At 41.6% G+C, this 15,337-nt stretch overlaps 1 protein-coding gene across 2 annotated transcripts; it reads left to right on the top strand.

The window, feature by feature from the left end:
* The first annotated feature begins 2,251 nt into the window (after nt 1-2,251).
* LOC103720668 lies at nt 2,252-8,463 on the top strand. Of its 2 annotated transcripts, none has more exons than XM_008810495.4 (3): nt 2,252-2,678; nt 6,825-6,905; nt 7,689-8,463. In XM_008810495.4, the coding sequence occupies exons 1-3, from the start codon at nt 2,520-2,522 to the stop codon at nt 8,097-8,099; spliced, it is 651 nt and encodes a 216-aa protein (XP_008808717.2). In that variant the 5' UTR covers nt 2,252-2,519; the 3' UTR covers nt 8,100-8,463. The 2 variants fall into 2 exon arrangements, with proteins under 2 accessions (XP_008808717.2, XP_017701586.2); XM_017846097.3 differs by having other exon boundaries at nt 2,537-2,718.
* The last annotated feature ends 6,874 nt before the right edge of the window (nt 8,464-15,337 follow it).

Raw genomic sequence — 15,337 nt, 5'->3', positions numbered from 1 at the left:
TGTTATGTTTGATGGAGGGTCATGTGTAAAATATCTTCAAGTTGACGACTTGACGTGTCATGTAATGGTGCTTCGTTAAACAAAATTTACATATAACCCCTTTACTTCTCCATATTATCAATAAAGTATGTGATTTTTTGTAGGATTTTAGATTTAGAAATATAATTTTTTTGAAAAAGAGATAGACGGAAGGTACCAACTATAAATAACTATATCAGATTTTAAAGAATGTAATTGTGGCCACAGAAAGTAAGATCACTGCCATTGGCTACATTCGTAAGCTAATTCATTGGTTGATATTCTTCCTCATAGTTGGAAGATTTAGATATCTATGACATGGTCAAATATCTACCATCGGTTGTTGACTCCCTCTGTGCAAGATTTTAGATGCTTTGAAAGCATAAAAAATAATATGATATCTTAAAGAAATTTATATACAAAAAAAAAGCAAATGATAACCGATCAGTTATCTTTTTCTTAAGAGGCAAGTTTGATGTAATTCAGAAAATTATTTTGATGGCGTAGTTGGCTATAATAATTTCACATCTAACCCCTTGACATGGTTAATATTACATATTTGTACGTAATTATCACATGCTTTTTAGATAATGTTCTGTAAGAGGTCATACGTAAAGCACAGAAACAAATTATTCAAGAGAATCCGAAAAACTATTTATTGACATTAGCTGAATGATTATACATATCGACCCCCTTTGTAGAAAAAATATTGTATATGAAAATCTTTTCTGATTTCTTGTTTAAAAACTAGGAATTATCACGGTATATTTTCAAGGTAAACTTTAAATGAATCGTGGTTGTCCCTTTCTGAACAGATTTACTCATTTGGGGCATGTTCTAGTTTGATAGATATGAGAGTCAAATTTGGAAACATCCATCACTCCTCCAGGGCTAAGTCAGCCTAGTCTAATCAATTATTTGCATGCACGTGTTTGCTTTGGGCCATAGAGAGATAGGTGGAGATGTGATGACCTATAGAAACGTGTATTTAGTCCCACATCGATTATATATTAGATAAATTTTAAATATTTATATAAAATTAAGGAACTCAAATAATACCTTTCGACTAATTTTTTTGAATAAGGATCTGAATTGTTACCGTCGCCAGATTGGCATTCACAAACAATTGGCTAAAAGAAAAAAATAAAATTCAGAAAAATCTGATAAATTCATTAAAAAAATCTATAAAAACTAAATAGATAAAAAATGATTTATATTTTTATTATTTAAAAATAACTATGCTATTATAAAAAGTCATTGAAGGTTAGTGTCTTGCCTTGGACTAATCAAGTCTTAAATACAAGCACTTGGCTGAGAAGTAAACCATCACTCATGAACTTCAATGATCATGTTTAATTTCCAAGAGCCGGAAAGACACCAAACGGCCTACTTTGCTACTACAAATTAATATTATGCTGTAATGAGAGAGATATTAACATGGACTATAGAGTTATCTGCAGATATACAGATTACACATTTCTTTCCAAGTCCAAGCACGTCAGGTGCTATGGTCACGTGACCTTATAAATTGGACTTGAGGAGGTAAATTCTCATGTAAAATGGATGATCTATGCACGCGCGTGTATGTTAGTATATATATGTTAGCTTCAAAAAAGAACGAACAAAAACAGTAAAAAAAAAAAAGAAAAAAGAGAAAAAAAAAGAAGGAGAAAACTATAGGCACTATTTTTTTAATATTTTTTAGTTTTTTTTTGACTCAATGTTTAATATTGAGTTACGTAGTCAATGTGGGACTAAATACACGATTCTACCCATCTTTATATATTTTTTTTCGAGATTTGGCATTCTCGCTAAGCTAAGAACTCAAATCTATTTTTTTAAAAAATCTAATCGTAAACACCACGAATGGCTCCTACAGTGTCCTGCATGGGCCGGATATATTTTAATACCATTTACAATAATTTAAAATTTATCCCAAAAAAATAGCTAAAAAGTATTATTTAAATTTTTTAATTCGAGATAAATATCTAAAATCTATCCGTAACGTGGGGCCAAATGCATACCCGTATGAGTCCGCGAAAGCCACTGAAGTCGCAACAATGGCGCGCGGAGAGAGGGAGCCCATCAAACCCCCTTACTGCATGCACATGCCCTCATATAAATTCCATGCGAGATACAGGATCTTCCGTCCATCGCAAATATCAAACGGCAGATCTACGCACCTGCATAAAAGAAATTGATTCTCCACGACGGCCCGAGTCCACGTGTTAACATGCACCTCCTCGGAGCACGCCCAGGCGGAGGGAGAACGGCCGCCTTTCCTGAATCGGCGTGGGAGCGTCGGTCGGAAAAATAATAAATAAAACGTCTCTAAGCTAAGGTTCCTCTCTCTAGGCGTTGTTTTGGCACTGGCGTTTCTGAAGCGGCTTAGGGATTTAGAGAGGAGAGAGAGGAGCTCTTCTTCTATAATTCCTCCTCCTCCATTACCGATCGTTCGTGAATCGTGATCGTTTCTATTTCTTCTCCTCGGAATCGAATCCATGGCGCGGAGGCGGAAATCGGACGCGACGCGCCTCGACGAGGTGGATCGGACGCTCTACTCCACCTTCTGCAGCGCGGCCAACTCGCTCTCTCAGTTCTACACCCAGGCCATGAACCATCAGAAGCTCTCCTTCCAGGCCGGCGAGCGCCATGCCCTGGTTCCTCTCTCTCTCATCCTCATCAATCGATCGTTCCCAGGTTCATCTTTGATGGATATATATATTTCTCCTAAACTGTCATTTTGATTGATGATTGAAAGGTTGTTGCTTTATGGTTTCTTTAGATCGTTACTGGTTCCTACTTGATGGATTCAATTTGCATTGGCTCTTCTTTAATGGAATCTTTGTAAAATTTCTTCTTTCTTTTTCGGATTTTTTTTTTGTTTTCTTCTGTCGCTGTTCACATTTTGGTCCTTGATGGAGTGCAGTTTCTTTTCTTTTCCTCTTTATATGCATGTTCTGAGTTTGTTTTGTGCTTTTGTGATTCCATGATCTTGCCAAGTTAAGCTTTTTCCTGTTCTTTTCTTCTGATCGAGCGATCTTCTTCTATTTCGTTCTGTTCTTAAGTGATCGAGCGAGTAGCTTTTTGGTGTATTTTGTCGCTTTCTTCCTCTTGTGAGCGGTTCTTTTACTTCATCCGGATTATCGAGTGAATAGTGGAAGCTGTTGCATGGCATCATTTTCCATGTAGTGCTTGTGATTGGCTAGATTATAGGTGAAATTTTTAAGGCCTCCTTAGTCAAATTCTGTTTAGAGTCTGTGTTGATTATGATGGATTGACCTCATAGTGGAACGGGAAGATTCGTTTTGGTCAGAAGGAGAAGACGAGGGAGGTCTGAAGAACTCTGATGAAATCAATAAATTGGTTGGACCCAGTCCCCAGTTACCCACTTTAAGTACATATTGACATTATCCAGTGCTTAATCGCCCCAAACTTGAGAGTAGCATGCTTCATTCTTGTTTGTGCTAATGCATGGATCTATTTGTGTCTTAGAAGTAGTTCTTGGCAAGTACCCTTTTCCAATTACTTTGTTCTTGGCAAGTACTCTTTTCCATTTTGCATGACATTGTGCATGGTAGATGAAGGGATCTGATGTAAGAAAGGTGCAAGAAGATTGCAGTTGAATGAAGAAGGCATGGGATTTCATGAACAAGAAAAGAGAAGGGCACCTTGGAACCCTAGATTGTGCCTCCAAATATAACAACCCAGGATCTCATCCAAAATGGCTAGCCGGAAGTTATTATTTGGGTTCCTTGATCCTGTATAAGTACCTAAGATCTACCCAGCAAATAACCGATGTGGGACTAAACACACGCCCGCACGGGTCTTCACATACTTCCCCCGTTCAAGCCTTGACGTCCTCGTCAGGCTAAGGGTTCAAATCTATTCAAATCTAATCACAAACACCATGATTGGCCCGCGGTCAGCCCCAATGGATCCGTGCTGCAGTGTCTCCTAGTCCATATAGGTTATGGGCCGGGTCCGCTCTGATACCATTTGTAACAACCCAGGATCTCACCCAAAATGGCTAGCCGGAAATTATTATTTAGGTTCCTTGATCCTGTATAAGTACTCAAGATCTACCCAGCGAATAACCGATGTGGGACTAAACACACGCCCGCACGGGTCCTCACACCAAATGCCTCCTATTTTCTATTGATGAGATAAATGAGAAGAGACTTGAAAATAAGATGAGCTGGTCCTGGAGAATAGAATTACTGAATAAAGAACTTCTTCTACTTTATGATAAATTTAATGGGATCGGGAGTTTGAGTAGGAAGAAGAGTGGAGATGGGAGAAGGAAGAGGATCGGACCTGAAATGTATCAATCATGGAACTTGGACATGCATAGAAATGTACATGAAGAGATTGAGATTATTTAATATAAAGGCAATATTTTCGATGTTTCCAGGTGATGGTAGATAGCCTTGGATCTGCCAGGCTCTTTACCACAACATGGACATCTAGAGTTTAGAGTGCAAAATACAGCAAAACTCACTCCAAGTTGGTGGCAGTAGCAGAAGAAGCAACATCTGTATGTGGTGAAGGCCGCATTGACAACTTGTGTGCCAAGGCCCTAGGCCCCCCCCCCCTCCCCCCATTTTGGATGCTGTAATGGCCGGTGATGGGTTCAGTACAGTACAAGTTTGTATTGTATTGTTTTGAGGCATATTGAAATTGGAAGAGGGAGGGGGAGAGGGAGAAAAGGAGAGAAGAAGAGAGAGAGGGAGAGGGAGAGGGCTGAGGGCTAAACCTGAACCCACCCTAGCGGTGCAAGAGAGAGAGAGGAGGGAGAGGGAGGAAGGGGAGAGCCGAGGGCTAAACCCTAACCCTACCAGGGAGAGAGGGGGGAAGGCTTATAGGTGATGGTTGAGGGGAGAGTGAGCAATGTCACAAGGAGGTTCTCTCGAATTGTCGTGAGTAGAGGGGAGGTGCACTCGAACACCATCGCGAGTCGGAGGGTTATAATCGAACTAGAGGCGAGGGAGGTGGTTTTATAATTGAACCGAGAGGTGGGGAGGGGTTTTATAACCGAAACAACCCGATCCGCTGAATTGTTCCGACTTGGCGTTGGTTCGGTTCGATACAGACCAAACTACCTAGTTCGGGCCAGTTCGACAATCACTGATGCTCGCTCTTGTGCTATTCAACCTCAAGGGATGTTGACAAAGTTTTTCTTTTAATTTTCCTAAGAGATTAACAAAGGCACTTGTTTTAGGCCCAACAGTTGCTTCTAAGCTAACCAATGGTCTTCACTACTTGCATGGGCTGCCAAGTGCTACATGAGACAACTTGGTGATAGCCATGCCTAAGACAAGAACTCAGGTGGCACAATCCATTTTTAAAAACAATGCTCATTGATAGACCTTGAAACCATATCCTATTTGTGTAGAATTAATGATGGCTCATGTATATTGAGGAACCAACTGTTGATCATGAACTAAAACATGTCTCCAAACAAAAAACCTTATATCTTGGAGCTATCTTTTTTTTGCATCAAGTAGATACAAAATGAATGACACCAATGGAGCTGACGTGTTGGAATGTAAGTTGGGACATAATTTGGGTGTCTGTCTCATTGATCAATGATCACAATTCGTGCTACTTAAAGCACATAAAAACCAATTGTTATTGGGTGTGGATGCTCCTAAACTGTGTTTTGAATGAAAACATTGTGTCTTGTCATTAAAATTGTTTTGTTTTGCAATTACTCAATGCATAAGCATTTGCATGAGCATTTTTTTTTTCTTCATGCACAATAGTATGGATATTCAAAATTAAAGGACTCATTGATCGGTTTGCACTAATAGGGTTCAACCTAAATGGTTAAATCCTTCTGTTAGGATTCTAGTTCAATATGTATGAAGATGTAGGAGTGCATTTACATAGATCATATCTATGTTGATTATAGCCGACCACAAATTGTTGGGAAAAGGCTCAGTGGTTATGGTATATCTATGTTGATTATACAACATATTTGAATATCTACCCTACAAATTTATGGTGCTCTTCTCTGTCCTGCATTTGAAGATCTTACTTAATCCATTTTCTTTTGAGATTATAACTTCCTATTGTCTTTATCTCCTTCTTGGCTCTCATTACTGATGTTTACACTGGAGCATGCCACCTTATGTATTAAGGTTTTTCCTAAAGCTTATCAATGAAGCATCCAACTAATGCTCCGAAGGTAAATTACGAACTACAAACACCTGATAATTAATCATATAACAATGATTGACTGAAAATTGTAACGATATGCAATCTAAAGTCAAGTACAAACATCCAAACATGTTATAGTATGTTGTTGTTTTTATCCTTTCTACCCTATTAAGTTATAGATGAAAATTTCATATACCAAAAGTTTTGAAATTGAAGGATATATAAATGAAACTAATGTGTTTATATGTGTGTGTGTGTGTGCTTGCACACAGACACATGTATATATATATATATATATATATATATATATATATATATATATATATATATATATATGTATATATGTATGTATGTATATGTATATATATGGTTAGATTCTAGTTATACCTAGTGTAACTCCTATAGAATTAAACCTTTTTTGAATTGGATGATGGGAGTCTCACATCGATGGTCCAAGCCATTAGATGTGATCTATTACCTGTAAACTGCTTACAAACCAAAAAAATCATGTGATTTGGAGACTTCTAGCTTATGCATCAAGTGGTCCAAAGTTGGACAGTTCAAATAACACGAAAGAATGCAATTTTTGTAACATGTCTGCTTTTGTGCTTACCCAGCTTCTTGTTGCCTTTGGATTTATGCAGGGGAAGGTCTACCAGTGGGTCTTGAGACAACATGAGGAGGGGTCAAGGGTGAATGTAGATGATATACTTACCTATATCCAGGTTTTATCACAATGACTGTTATTTTAGCTTTGTCATTTCATCTAGCTATATATCTTCTGTTTTGTTTCTCTCTGTTTTTCTAAAATTTCATTTCGGCGACATGTCTTTGCTTCATGGATGCAAAGCATGCGATTCAAGCTAGTGAATATTGCTCCTTTTCCAATCCCCATTCCTTCCTTCCTGTGTATTCAGTTCTAGAAATTGATGCTTTTTATTGGTTAATCTTTTGGGTTATGCCTTTTGCTTAGATGCATATCTGGTTTTCCAACAAAATGGCACTTTTCTTCTTTTTTCCCTCTTTTTTCTCCTTTTGCTTGGATGCATCTGTCATTCTTCAACTAAATAAGGCAGTACCTACAATTTGGAATTCAAGTACCATGATATAAACCTAGTAACCTTGTTGCAAATTCTCTTGGCTACTTCAGGCCATCTCAAGCTTCCACATTTCTAACATCAATCATCGTGTGCTATTTGGAACTTCATTCATTTAAATATACGATTTGTTATTTCCGTTGCAATTAATCTCAAGTTTGAATGTGCTAAAAATGCACATGCAACTTACCGCCAAACAAATATGTAACCGAACACATTCTTTGTTTTCTTGCAACATTTGTTATGTATCATATAATTACTTGCCCCACCTTAATTTTTGCCTTTTCGTTATCATGTCGACAACAATCTCTTTCTCCCTCTCTCTCTCTATCTGAGTTATAAACAGGTTTTTTTGGTGATGGTGAAATTATAAATGGCATCTGCCAGAGAACTTGAAGTCGATTTTTGCAGAATGCGATGGATTATGGAGGAGAGGATGCAATAGTGTCTCCAAGATTGCAATTCCAACACCAACATCCACATCTGCAAACTACAATGCATTTTACAAACTCGATTGTTCAACAACCGTCTGTTTTTTTTGGGCGGGCAGCAGTTGGACTTGCTCCCCAACCTAGTCCTTCTGATCAGGCAAAAAATTCAGTTTTCTCGAATGCTCTTTCCAGCCCTGTTCGCAGGAGTCTTCAGCCCTATCATCTGGCTCAGGGAAGTGAATATGAGGCAAGTGGTTATCTGCCCACTGGAAATGGAGCTAGGAACCATGAAGTGAACTCTCTCAGTCAAAACCAGGAGTCTAATTGTCCCAGCTCAAACGACTCATTGATGGATATGCATTCTGATAGCCCTACTCATGAATCTTACTGATGACTGGCTATTAGCAGGGCTGCCCTGTTCAACATGGCATTGTTGTATCTAGTTCAATAGCCTCACTGATCCTGCCTTGTTCTTTAAGCTGCAACTTACAGTGAGGTGGATGTCAGAGAAGGTATGAAAGAGGAAATTTATATGTTTCTCAAATGGTGCTGTGTAGCTTAAGAACTTTAGCCATATGTCAATCCCAATGGTGCTACTCTTTGGTCTTTTTATATGTTGGACTGCTCAGGTTTCATATTGTCATGTCTTTTTCATCCTGTACTACTTGTAGTCAATATAGTTGTCTGTGCACATCTTATGGAACTCTCTTAATTATTTTTTACATAAATAAAGTATTTGTTGGAATTCTCTTATACATCATATGGTAATTCTTTAGTCATTTTTTCTGATTGTTTGCACAGGTACTAGAATAGGAATCTTGCAACTTTTAACAGGCCTTCAGAGGGTATTGAGTACAAAATTGCTTGTCTAGCTGCATTTGTATCTTCCATGGTTGTAGTGAAGGTGGTGGGGATGAATACTTTAATCCACATTGGCCACATTATGTTTAACTGGGGCCATGACTTTAACAACTGATGAAATGATCCGTAACGTGGGTCAAATTGGGAGAACGTCTGCCATTTTTGACTGTGCCCTTCTCTTATGGTGTATATGTCGTTTCTCCCTTCGGCTTTGGGTTGTTGCATGCAAAACGTCGGTCAGTCTCTTTTGAGGAACAGCGGGAACGTCACCATGAGACCGGCATGTTTAGTTTGTTGATGTCAAGAATACCATAAACTGGGCCAACTGCGCTGGCTGGTTATTCTCACCAGTTTTCACTTTGAACAGCTCGAGAGGTTGCTGGCAGGGGCGGCCCAAGCCTTAGGCGACCTAGGCGGTCGCCCAAGGCTCCGGCTCGAGAGAAGGCCCCGCGACGGCATCCTACGCTCTACGCCTCTACCCTCCCAGCTCACGAAATATAGGTTCTACTAGCTAGCTAGCCGCAGCCCGCAGGATGGCAGGAGCCAACGGCTACCTCGACAAGACGCGGGTCGCCTCATCCTGCAGCTCTACTTCCTCCTCATCCGCATCCTCTGGCTACTTCTGCAGCTCTGCTTCCTCCTCCTCTGCTCCTCATTCCTATTTCCTCAAACCTCTTCTACTCTGTAACTCTGTTCGACTGTTCCGTGAAGGTGTGACCGTGTGACTGCCTGCCGGCTGCCGCCTGGGTCGTCTACTCGTCTCCTCCTCGCCTCCCCCCGCGTGGCCGCGCCTCCGCCAGTCCGCCTCCCCGCCTCCTCGGGCCCCGGCATCCCGCGAGGCCGCGACCGTCCCCGCCTCCCTGGCATCCAGCCATCCAGGCTCCTCGGCTCCTCGGCTCCTTGCCTCCCTCCCGCCTCTCGGGCCCCCGGCTCTCGTGAGGCCGTGACCCCGTCGCCCGTCGGCCCGTCCGGCTCAATCCAGCGAGCCGGCGAGGTCGTCTCCTCCGCCTGAGCGCCTCCCAGTCCCCGGACCCCGCCTGTGACACCGTCAGCCGTCAGGCCGTCAGTCCGTGAGCCGTGACCTCCTCCGCTCCTCGCCCGCTCCCGGCCCCGGCTCCCGTGAGGCGTGAGGCCGTGAGCCCGTGATCCCGTGACAGCACGGCAGACGGCGTGACCTCCTCGCCTCCCTCGCCGGCCCCGGCTCCCGTTGTCCCGTGAAGCAGTAGAGGCCCGGCCGTCCCCTCACCCTCAGCCCTCCCTCCCGTCCGTATCACTGAGAGACTGTCAGTCTGTGACACTGACAGTGACTCAGTGAGTCAGTGGGTTACTGCCTTACTGGGTAGTGGGCCTAGTCACTGTAGCACAAGTGCACAACATATGGTGTGATCCTTCTAACCCCCTTTTGTTGTTTGATTATATTTTCAACATCCAGTGTTTAATTTTTCTAATTTTATTGCAATTTCTATAATTTTGTTACAATTTTTCTCTTCTATTTTTTCTCTTTTATATTTTAATTTGTTTGTAGTAATTATCTTAATTGTTTTGTTTACTAATATAATTTTTATATTCAAATGTCTAATAGAAAATATGAATGTGGATATGAAAAACTTAAAAAAAAAAGAAAAATCGAAAAACTCATTCAATCTCAAAAAGGAGCAGCTATATTATCGATTGAAAATAATATTTTAATGAATCTTGAGTACAAAAGTTTGATTAGTAATTTTGCATCTCAAAAAGCTAGACGGATTATTTTTAAATAATTTTTTAAAGTATTTTATACTTATTAAAAGTTTATTATTATTATTATTATTTTAAAAAAGGCCTCATTTAGTGAGTTCGCCCGAGGCCCCCAAATGCATTGGGCCGCCCCTGGTTGCTGGTTTTGCACGCAGTACGAAGTGCACCCTCATTTTGCTGACGCGAGCTTTGGCTGTGATAGTGAGAGGAGGAAAGAACAAAGATGATGAAGTAGGGATGAAAATTGATCAAATAATATCTATCCGGATTTATTTTGGTATTCAAATCTATCTGAATATAGACAGGAATTTGAGCATCCAATTGATATCCATATCCATATTTGTTAAAAAAAATAAATATAAATAAACAACTATCTGATCTGTATCCGAATATCCAATTTTATTCGTAATTCTATTTAATTTTATATAGTATTTATGAATTTTTAGAAAAAATAAATGACTATATCGATTTGTTATTAATTTGATTCATCGTTCACCTAATAATATATATGATTCTCTTGTCATAAAGCTCAATTATCGGATTTATATCTGTATTTATATCTATCTTTCGGTATTGATTTGTATCCATATCTATTTAAAATAAGTATGAATATGAATTTTTGTATTCGACTAATATCTATATCCATATTTGTAATCGTCAAATAAAATAAATATGAATATGGATATGGGCTACTTTTTCCGCCCAAAATGGACGAGTCTTTTGGGTAATCGGAAGACCAGAGAACGGAAGGACAGAGTTTAGGTCCCAGGCCACGTTCCGCAATCGAAGGGCCAGCACCCCATGCGCCTGGACCCAGGGCAGCTTGATGGTCCTTTCAGGGGCCACTCTTTGATTTCTCTGAAGGTCTCGTCTGGCTAGGAGACACCAACCAAAAAAATAGCAGCACCATACTTCAGTGGCGACTGCTGTGCCATTAACACCATGTGATGTGAGGTCCGCGCGCACCGGCCCCAGGCCATAATCGGTAGCTCAAGAAAGCCATAAGTGCCTCACTCGATTAGAACTCTGAATAGAGGCTCCCTGGGACGCAGAGAACGCACAATGAAACAGATGTGAAGGAAACTAGAAAGTCGAAAATTATCGCGACCGCGGATGGCTCTAGAAAATAAACATAACGAGAGATTAAATTTGATAAGATTGTCGTGATTAAGGATGGGGTAACTTTTATTGCTCGAGCAAGATCAAGCTTCATTAGATTCGCATATATAGCATCGGTTTATCTTTTTAGATGGATCATCGATATAATAGTAAGTCCATCTTTAACCGCAATTCATGCAGTATTTTTGACGATAGAAGATTACATCATCAGTCATGCATGGTCCCGGAATTGGAAGTTGATGGTAAATTACCCCTCCACCGAAGGCGATCGAGCTCACTCGCTTCCGCTCCACCATCTCTGCCCCTCCCCCATGCACAACGATTGCGCATCCAGGCGCACGATGCCGCGCGCAGAGAAGCGGCGAGGGGCCGGACGGGGCGTGGGGGCGAGGGGAAGGGCAGCGGAGAGTGCATCGTGGAGGCCGCCTGCGGCCTGGCTGGCAAGGCATGGCAGTGGTCTAGATGGGCTTGCAGGCGGCCTCCAACGCTGGTGAGGGTCACAATACTCTCTCCGATGCGTCGAGCCCCCATCTGGACTATAACTCTTATGTTTCGAAACTTACCTTTAGGATTCGTTTGGTTCACGGGAAAAGAAAGGAGGAAAGTGTGGTCAACAGAAAAGTAATGAGATGCCTCTTGTTTGGTTGAAGTTTTCAAAGAAGAGAGACAGAAAAGTTGTATTCTCATGAAAATATGATTCCCACATTTCATTGAAAAATCTTTTCCATGAGAAATATGGAAAAGTTACTTTCCCATGAGGCGAGAATCACTCCATTTTTATTTTTTCTCAAAAAAATCCTTCAGCATTAAAGAAGCATTAAAAAGGCATTAAAGACATAATTTTTATTAAGGATGTAATAAGAATTATACATAACTTTCTCAGGAAAGTGGATGGTCAACCAAATATAAGCACTTTGAAAATCTGTCACTTTTCCATGGTCATCCAAACATGCCAAAAGTACTATCTTAGGCATCATCTTTCTAAGAATCTGCTTCTCAGGAGTCATATTCCTATGAGGAAAAATGCTTCCCGCGAACCAAACGAGCCCTTATTTTTTCTTTCGGCAACCATGCTTTTTTTTTGGGGAGAAAAAGCTACGAAGATATCTAAGGATTAAGCATCAGTTAACTTTGTGCCAGCCACTATAGTAAGATAGAGAATGCAACTGTTATCCAGAATGATTGTGCATAAAATATATGTAGATGGCTTTTCAAGTCTGATGTCAATTTTCGGGATTCAACTCTGGACAAGCGGTGGAAACCACCAAGCTGGAGCATGGTAGGGGCAAAGAGAATCAGAATTACTAAGCCAGCACAGCAGTCTTATGAAAAGTTATAGTTGCCGATGTATGATGTTCTCATTGGACTTGTTGTGAGGTCAGATTTCACCTATAATGTATTGAGGTTGGTTGGAACCAAAGTGCGTTGAGGTCAGATGGGATCGAGGTGAACTGAGATCGGTTGAACTGAAAATGGAAGACAGGGTCAACCTGCAAAAAAAATCTAATTGCCGGAGGTTTACCGGTGTTGTTGTTGTGGGGACCTTCCGATGTTTAAGTCAGAGGTCTAGAGCAATAGTAAAAAAAAGGAGAATAATGCGAAGCGAAGAGTCTTAGATTACTTGCCTTAGGTCCTCGAATTATTTCTATATATAGGATAAAGTTAGTGTCCATTATTTGGTTTATCGAGTACTGTTGTAACTGCATATGACAATCAATCGTGCATTAACCGCATAATAACGGCTCGCCATAATTAATACTTGGCAATAATTGCGCCGATCGTGCATACTGATGCAATTGCCGGTGCCATTATTACCATTCATGCAATGATGTTCAGTGTTATTCTCATTTCAGACTGTCTAGAATGATACCTTGGTCCAAATCGAACTCATTTTTTGGGCTAAAATCAAGATCAAGATAGTTGGCCGAAGTTGGGATGACTAATATTTGCCCTATCAAGACTCACATTTGATAACCTATATTACGATAGGTATTAGTTAGAAGGGATGCATCTGATGAAAGATTAGCTCGTGTAATTCTTTTTGTGCGAGACTTTGCACTGCTCATCTACGACCTCATTTGTACGTGATAAGCATGAAAGGCGATACCCTCACATCCTCCAACCACCAAACAGAAGACACTCGAGTGTGCAGTTCACTGCCTTTTTATCCCTCCTCTCGCTCTCTCTCTTGTTCTGTTACGCCGAGTGGCAGCATCAGACGGCCCATCTCGCCATCATTAAAAAGGGTGGGTCCCTTTCCCTTCCCCCCTCTATTTTGTCCTCTCCTCCCAATTATTGCTTATTATGACCCTCGCACGTGCGACAACCCGCTCCCATCCACGCTTCCACAGCCGAAAAGGAGCGGATACACCTAAAGTTGGGTGCGCCATCAATCCAACGGCTCTTCTTGACCCCTTCTCTCCCTCTTTTAGATCGGCGGGTCCACACCTTAAATTTTTAACCCTTATCCCTCATCACAGATCGAACGGCCTTGATCAGCGCTGACGAGAACCTACCGGTGCTGGCTTGCTCAAAACGGGGATGGCCCCGATGTGGGGTCCTTTCTATATGCGCCACATCACGGTACGCAGACAGCCGCACGTGTCCGTCCCGTTTGTGGGTCCCACCTTTCTCCCTCACCAGTCACCTCCCATCTTTCTCTATCTCCCCCTCAGGTTTTCACCGCCCCTTTTAAAAGAATTGAGAAGCCCCACTTGCCAGTTTTCGTACTCCCTCATTTTTTTCCGGGGTTTGAAGTTATTCTAGTGGTCCAATTTTTGGGTAAATTATGTCGGTGTATGTAGACCAGGAAAGGCAGCCAATGGGGGGCTTAGATCATAGGCCACGTCATCTCGGCTTCCAGCTATATTTATTGCACGGGCGTGCGTGGCCATAACTCTGCTGTACAGTGCTGTTTTGCCCGTTCAGTCTTACGACCGGAGAGATTTCTACTTGCTTTGCTCGGATCACCAGTATTGCCCTTAAAAATTTACACGCATACCGGGGCAGTATAATTTTCTTAACTCTGTGCTTCTTCCATTTTAACCTTTTTTTTTTTTTCGCTATGGATAATTTTTCGGATATTTTTTAATCCTCTTTTTTGCCTTCTTTTCCCGCCCTGTCTTCTGCTTTCCCTTTCTACGCTTCCGGTGGACTCGTCAGTCCCATCTACCATATCTCACCTTCCATTTTCGGCAAATTTGAAAATCGAACGGTTCGAAAGTAGACGGCCGAGATCGATCCTCCACCGACTCCCGAGATCTCGTACGATGTTGACAATTCATTCCATGTTTTAGCCCGACGCAGTCTTCACCCATACGTAAAAATAAAAAATAATACTAAAAAAAAGCCAATTTTACTTTCACTTTTTACCCAGGCATTGCTCCAAATGACCAAAACGCCCTCAGCTCGAGGAATTGCCTCGGAAAGTAGTGACGGCTATTTCGTAAACCCATTCGCTCTCAACTCCCCACGATTGGACCATGCGGGCCATCCTGCTCCTCATAAAATTACTAAAAGACCCTCCACTATCTGCAGAGCACTTAGCTCCTATAAATTGTAAAATTACCCCGACATATAGGGGCAATTTGGGTACATGGCCACGTAGAGGAAAGGACCGGAACCACGTGACTCCACCTCGAGCAGAGCACCCTCCACGTCGCGAATCTGGGCCGGATAGCGCACCATCCCTGCATCCCTGCCGTTCGTTCGGCGAACCCCCGTCGAAGATCCGAACCGGGGGTGCGTTGGTAATTGGAATTATGGATAAAATTAGATTATCCTGATAGTCAATTAATTAAATTTAGAAAGCGGAAATTAGACGGGCACATGGCCGGTGGGCCCACAACAGCTCTCTCCGCCTCCTCCTCCACTGCCCGATAAATAAGCCGGCCTCTGCCTCCCTCTCAACCT

This window comes from Phoenix dactylifera, chromosome 11 (genome assembly GCF_009389715.1).
Source record: "Phoenix dactylifera cultivar Barhee BC4 chromosome 11, palm_55x_up_171113_PBpolish2nd_filt_p, whole genome shotgun sequence".
Taxonomy (NCBI): Eukaryota; Viridiplantae; Streptophyta; class Magnoliopsida; order Arecales; family Arecaceae; genus Phoenix; species Phoenix dactylifera.
The sequence above is the reverse complement of the archived record's forward strand: the minus strand, read 5'-3'. Positions and strand labels throughout refer to the sequence as shown.